Source organism: Aspergillus brasiliensis, assembly GCF_001889945.1.
Source record: "Aspergillus brasiliensis CBS 101740 unplaced genomic scaffold ASPBRscaffold_43, whole genome shotgun sequence".
Classification (NCBI taxonomy): Eukaryota; Fungi; Ascomycota; class Eurotiomycetes; order Eurotiales; family Aspergillaceae; genus Aspergillus; species Aspergillus brasiliensis.
The window spans coordinates 6,109-11,940 of record NW_027137484.1 but is presented as its reverse complement, the minus strand read 5'-3'; the positions used below and the strand labels follow the sequence as shown (position 1 = coordinate 11,940).

At 50.7% G+C, this 5,832-nt stretch overlaps 6 protein-coding genes across 6 annotated transcripts; 3 read left to right on the top strand and 3 right to left on the bottom strand.

Moving 5' to 3' along the window:
- Positions 1 to 388: 388 nt before the first annotated feature.
- On the top strand, positions 389 to 757 carry ASPBRDRAFT_60408 (uncharacterized protein; the record flags this gene model as incomplete). The annotated part of the gene is made up of 2 exons (XM_067628229.1): positions 389 to 485; positions 531 to 757. The coding sequence occupies 2 exons, from the start codon at positions 389 to 391 to the stop codon at positions 755 to 757; spliced, it is 324 nt and encodes a 107-aa protein (XP_067472821.1).
- Positions 758 to 1,262: 505 nt separating this feature from the next.
- Positions 1,263 to 2,553, bottom strand: ASPBRDRAFT_49679 (alpha/beta hydrolase). Its single transcript, XM_067626401.1, has one exon. The coding sequence runs from the start codon at positions 2,408 to 2,410 to the stop codon at positions 1,586 to 1,588; it is 825 nt and encodes a 274-aa protein (XP_067472820.1). The 5' UTR covers positions 2,411 to 2,553; the 3' UTR covers positions 1,263 to 1,585.
- A 550-nt stretch (positions 2,554 to 3,103) lies between these two features.
- ASPBRDRAFT_49677 (uncharacterized protein) lies at positions 3,104 to 3,473 on the bottom strand. Its single transcript, XM_067626400.1, has one exon. The coding sequence runs from the start codon at positions 3,425 to 3,427 to the stop codon at positions 3,230 to 3,232; it is 198 nt and encodes a 65-aa protein (XP_067472819.1). The 5' UTR covers positions 3,428 to 3,473; the 3' UTR covers positions 3,104 to 3,229.
- Positions 3,474 to 3,600: 127 nt separating this feature from the next.
- Positions 3,601 to 4,548, top strand: ASPBRDRAFT_49674 (uncharacterized protein). Its single transcript, XM_067626399.1, has one exon. The coding sequence runs from the start codon at positions 3,840 to 3,842 to the stop codon at positions 4,146 to 4,148; it is 309 nt and encodes a 102-aa protein (XP_067472818.1). The 5' UTR covers positions 3,601 to 3,839; the 3' UTR covers positions 4,149 to 4,548.
- On the top strand, positions 4,207 to 4,674 carry ASPBRDRAFT_49671 (uncharacterized protein; the record flags this gene model as incomplete). Its single annotated transcript, XM_067626398.1, has 1 exon — positions 4,207 to 4,674. A coding segment is annotated over exon 1 (259 nt), but the record flags the coding sequence as incomplete, so codon positions are not given.
- Positions 4,675 to 5,005: 331 nt separating this feature from the next.
- ASPBRDRAFT_201713 (uncharacterized protein) lies at positions 5,006 to 5,599 on the bottom strand (the record flags this gene model as incomplete). Its single annotated transcript, XM_067621583.1, has 1 exon — positions 5,006 to 5,599. The coding sequence occupies one exon, from the start codon at positions 5,597 to 5,599 to the stop codon at positions 5,006 to 5,008; it is 594 nt and encodes a 197-aa protein (XP_067472816.1).
- Positions 5,600 to 5,832: the final 233 nt, after the last annotated feature.

The window sequence follows — 5,832 nt, the reverse complement described above, 5'->3', positions numbered from 1 at the left end:
GTGGTGGTGAAGATCACCAGGTCTCAACCAGTCGAACAATCTAGATCAAGGAAGCGGGGTTCGAGTAACACCACGAAAAACTTGCAAGGAGTACCCAATAACAAGGGAGAGCATTGAAGTCCACAAAAGTTACGTACTGTAAGTACTTTGTTTCAACGAGTCGAGGTTTGCCTCATGCATTCAGTCTGTGCCTGAAAATCTGTGATCACCATATGTGTGTAGTAAAATAGCATCTCCTTGCAGGAAGGGTACAACAAGTCCTTGCACTGTCCCACTTCCAGCCAAACTATGTGAAGAGCTGCATGAGATTCGGATATTTAATACTGACGGATGCGAGAAGAGAAGCTCGGACTGCACATCTCATTTCTTCTCTCTAAGACATAGAGAAATGGAGAGAATATCTGTGGGTATTACTGTTGAATACGCAGAGGTCGTTTCACTGGAAGGAGCATGGTCAATCGAGACCAGGATCAATGATATTCCAGGTTAGTCAAGAAATGGTGGGATGTTACTGCCGCTAACGAGATTAGTCGGCTGCCGTGTTCTCGGTCAAACGAAGGTTGACGGAGAGTGCCTGACCTGGTGGCCTCCTTTGGTAGGCATGAGTCCAAACTTCTCATTTGACCAGGATTTCCAGTCAGCCGCAACAGAGACTGACGCTGATCAATCAATCGATTTGTGTCCGCATGGTGGACCTGACCAAAAGGATGCACATACCAGGACAGGATCTATACCACCCGGTGTCATCAATACGTGAGTGTAGGCTTGCCTAGACCCAAGCAATATTGGCTCACAAATTTGCTGCCGTTAGTTCTGTCCACTGCCCTTACGCCAGTGACTCAGTGGTGTTGGGTGAACATTTTCCGTCTACAGAACCTGAAAAAGACCTTAACATGAACTCCCATGGAGCCTTGGCCAAGGAGTTCATGAACGCACATACCATGATGGGCAGAAAATTAGGAGGGGTCCTGTTCTGCAGGATTGTGACATCAGCAGACAACGTATGAAATCTCTGTAGAAGGAGTCGTCATGCCAAAGCACCCGCTGAGAAAGAACCCGCTTCGTTGTCCCAACCCTCGTCACCAGATGATAGTCCAGCATCTTAAGAGAAGCAGTGCTATCTAAAGGTGCATACGTCGGAAAATCCGGGCTTGGTTACACTGTGTTCTAGGCGAGTTTGGGCATGGGACAGTCCACACTCAGTTCCTCTTCCTATAGACTAATGGTTATAAAGGGTCTTTTTCATGGGGCGTCTCAGATGTGTTGGAGCTGAAGGGATCTATTCTCATCATTATTCTGCTCTGAGCGATGTATTGCTTATATACGGCAAGCTATAAATCAACAGGTGTTATCTGCAGCGATCAGATATGCGACTATGCCCTTCACTTATATTCTATTCTTTCGCTTTTCTCCTCCCCAGCCAAAACACTGTAGAGATATTCCTGATGTACTACAAACAAATCCACGCCGTGGGCAAAGTGCTCTCATCAGTGACATCCCGCGTCGACCAAGATAGCACAGTATCCCAGACGAAGCGGAAGACACGTTTGAATCAGGCCCTGGTTCGACTACCTTCTAGCGTAAACTAATCGGATGCTACTGCCGCCTTGTTCACCACTGCCGCGATCTTTCCGACCAGCATGTCCGGCTGGCTCAGCATGGGAGAATGCCCTGCGCTACAGCGATCAATTTCTGCCCTGGCCAACTCGGCAAATCTCTCCTGAAACGGCACGGGTACTGCCTGGTCTTCCTCGCAGATTAGGTAAGTGGATGGAGGGTACTCATACGCCGCGCGAGTCGTGGGTGTGGTTTGCACCAAGTGAGACTGAGGAGTCAGACGGGAATCCCACCAGGCTGCCGCAGCGTCCGGGAGATCGCTGTAGAGGGTTCGGGCTCCATTCTTGATGCGGAAGCATCCATCCGCCTGGTTCAAGGACGAAATCTTTAGTTTGTGGTTGTGCCTCAGGAACAAGTGAACATATACCCCGACTTCATTATTCGGAGATTCGCCAAATGTCTCCTTCACCGACGCACCCCTAGGTAGAACAAAGACAGCGTAATAGAATATGTGCAAAACACCGCCAACTTTCCCCTCTTTCTGACGCGAAGCATGGGTGAGGGATCTAGGGATCGCTGTGCTGCCCACAATGCCTCCGTAGGAATGCATTACAACAACAACGAACTTCTGCTCCTCTTCTATCAGCTGCTCCAGGGCTTCAGTGATGGTCCGTGCATCGTCCTCCATTGTGCGGGCGGCGAAATCACTGGCATCTACATCGGAGCAGCTGGGAAGAGGTGGATGGATGACTGGGTAGTTCAGGTCGCGAAGACTTGTCGCCAACTTGGAGTAGACGAGTGGGGTCTGGAAGGAGCCCTGAACGAGCATGATTGAGGGCTGTTCAGAGGCCATGGTATTCGACTAGATGATGGGCAGATAAAAGACCGATGTGTTAGGTGCAAGGTTATTGAAAGTGAAAACATGGAATTGTCGGGAGGTTGTGAGAGAGAAGAAAGATATAGGCACCCGGGCTGAAGGGGGGATGGGGGGTGTATGATGTTCCCCGCAGAGATACAGTACTCATTAAGTTCAATCCCAGACTAGTCGACGCGCTATTGGTGAATAGCCGACAGTTGGATTGGCGCGAATTGTATGGTTAAGCAGTCCGCTCTTGTTCCTTCCATCATCAACTCCGCCAATTCCATGCCAGCTGCCACGACATAGCGTTCGGTCCTCGAGTTCGGTTTTCACCGCCACCTCGTCAGCCGGCATGGGACCGCTTTTGTCGGCTGCCCTGGCTTACTGTTATAACCAAAACGCACGAAATGCAACTCATGCGATCAACGGGGCTATAGGGAGGTTGGCCCGAATTTCCAATACCTTAGCAACATGAGGCGCGTTTGATTTACCTAACGATGGCTCGGATCGCAGGGCGGCAATGACTATCGCGCCCTTATGCACCATGATCCTGTTATCTTTGCAAGGTGGTAATAATTGTGACGATCCAGATCCTACATCTTGCATACAGTAGAACAAGTATTAAATGCAATTGCACTGATCACAAAGCACAACACACTCTATTTTCCTCTCATCCCTGTCCCGCCTTTTAAATTACTGTGGTCCCTTCGAAGGGGGTTGTGAGGGATTGATGGGACAGAACCTCCTGCTTAGAGGCTGCCCAAAAAGATCATGCTCTCTGTTTGGAGATATCTCGTATCTCCTGGTAAACCTTTATTCCCGATCCTGGCAGGTTGCTTCGAAAGCGCGTGCCCTTGGGCTGACATTAGCCTCCGCCTGTTTGAGCGATCGACCCCTTTCTACTTTCAAGCAACGACGAACCGGCCCCGTTAAGTTGTCCCTGCCTTCAGCCAATACTCCTTGGGAAAGAATTGGTCCTGCAGATTGGGGTGTTTTGACAGGGGTGCTCATGCATTGTTGGGAGAAACAAATCTTTGGTTCAGCGAAAGTGGTGCGATATGTTTCCCCTTGCCGTTCTTTATTCCGTCTGTCCAAATGTGACCAGATTTGATTTGAGGTTGGCAATATCTGGTATTGTGACCTTCTTCTCAAGACTAGAGTAAAACGATACAGGGACAATGCACCTGGAACTAAGCAAGAAGTCGAAGGCGAAACTATCAGTTCGAGCTATGCCGGATGGTCTCATTATCACTGATTTAAACGCAGCAAGCTCTCGACCGAGCTTTGGACGATTTACAGGACAACCGGGGAAGTCATAGAGGGGGACCAGATTTGCTGAATATCGGCTCTTTCACCCTGTGATCTTGCGGCTATCTTCCCAGAAGACGGGTATGGAGATATGCTTGATAATAATCTAAACCTGATGTCTCGAAACCCCCGACTTCACGGTTTCGGGACATTGGTGGCAAGGGCTGACAACATGAGGTATCCGAGTTTGAGCTCAGTTACGCCAGGGGATGATCCTTTGCTGCTATCACAGTTGACGTCTCAGCTGGATATTACCATGAACATGGGCTTACAACCACAAACCTCACCGGAGTTCTGGGTGGAATGGTTGGCTCGGTCTGTTACAGTGATCGTCCTGACGTGCCCGCAAGCTTCAGGACTTCCACAGAAAATGCGAGCATCATCTTCTCCAAAGCTTGAAACGGCTGATGGCTGCCACAGCTGACCTGCATGATAATCTCAATAACAGCGAGTTTTTCGCAAGACTTATCGGCTCCCGGCACCCCATTGTCACCCAGGATTGCAACGAATCTGCACGACAATGTCCCCGGCCTGGAGGACAATGATGCACAGGCTCGGGTGTTTGTATCATACCACACCTACATCGGACCGATGTCCACATGAACAGTGCAATTATCAAGACACAGTTGGTTATGCCCAGGTGGGGCAGCCTGGCGGCCAAGGTCGCCGGCGCAGATTCCGTCCGAGGAGCCGTCGAACATGACCGACTGTTGATCCGACCGGAACAGCACCGTCCAGCACGTCACGTGTTGGTTCTTGGCGCACGCCCCCCGGCCTCAGCGCCAATAGTAACTTTGCCACACCAGCGAGTATCTTCCTCCCCAGGTTCCAAAAATGATTCATTTGTCGCTGTGGTAAGCAATACGAGGGATTTTCTATTCTACAGCTAACTAAGAGCACAGATGCTGGAGCCAAGCAAGTTACTGAAGTTGGATTGCAACTTTTGTGGAACAATTTAACTGGCAGGAGCCTCGCCGGACATTTGCTGCAAGATCACGAAACTCACTTTCCATCAAAATGTCGATGACGCTTATCGGTGTTCAATCGAGGGCCTCTTCATCAAACGTACGCTGATACGTTCGGTCGGAGCCCCTCTAGCGTGGTTATTCCTCCATCCGACGACAATCTGAGCCACCCTCAACCCAGCCAGATAGCTGACAAATGAATCATTTTTGAAACCTGAACTTGCTTCCTCAGATAGTGCGTAGAAACCCTCCTCCTGTAGGCAATGCGGCAGTCAAATCTTTGTTCGACATCGGGACGCTCGACATCTTATGAGTCCTATAGCCTTGCCCGTTTTGGTTTGGGATGCCTCCATTGAGGGTGTGGAGCGGACTTGCTAGCTTTGGGGAACTTCGCAGTCCAAGAGCCGGTCTCGTCCTCAGGCCATATCTCATAGCAGAATTCTTCTGCTCCAGGCACAGTGGGATGCACTAGTTCGATCTTCTTGACGCAGCACGGCCCTCTTTCCCCCTTCAAAATTGGCTCTTCTATTGCTTGGTAATTTGTCCCTCCGTGCGGGTTGAATCTTTCGGGTGGTGGCGGCGTCACGACCGTGACTGTTCCCCCGTCCTGTGCAATATGAGAGGCAAAAAGAGCTGACGCGCCCTGCATATATCTGCTCCAGTTTTGCTTCGATTTATGGAGATGCCGGCATTGTGGATGGTCATTGACCATGAGAGGGCCCATCGCCGTGGTTAGGGTCTGCCTCCCGTGTGCGTCTGCCCAGTGCTGAACGATGGCACGGGGTACGCCGCTCCACATCACCTGGCGGCCCGGCCGCCATGCGGTTCCCTGGAACCGTTCGCGGATCTGGATCGCCTCTGCGGTGGTGAGCTCTTGATTGAGATACTCGATGCCCACTAACGAGCACATGTGGTTTTGCCCGACCAAATCCCAAGCTCAAGGCGGTGTCTGGGGGTGAGCTGATGGGCAAGCAAGTAGTGCGGGAGCGATCAGAGATGATCTAAGGTCGCATGTGACGTCATCATGAGAAGATCCACGGGAAGAGCCTACACCTACATCTCACGTCCGCCATCCAGCAAACATGCTATGGACGGCATGGGATCTAGATGTCAGAACATTCATAAAAACCGACCCACCAGGAT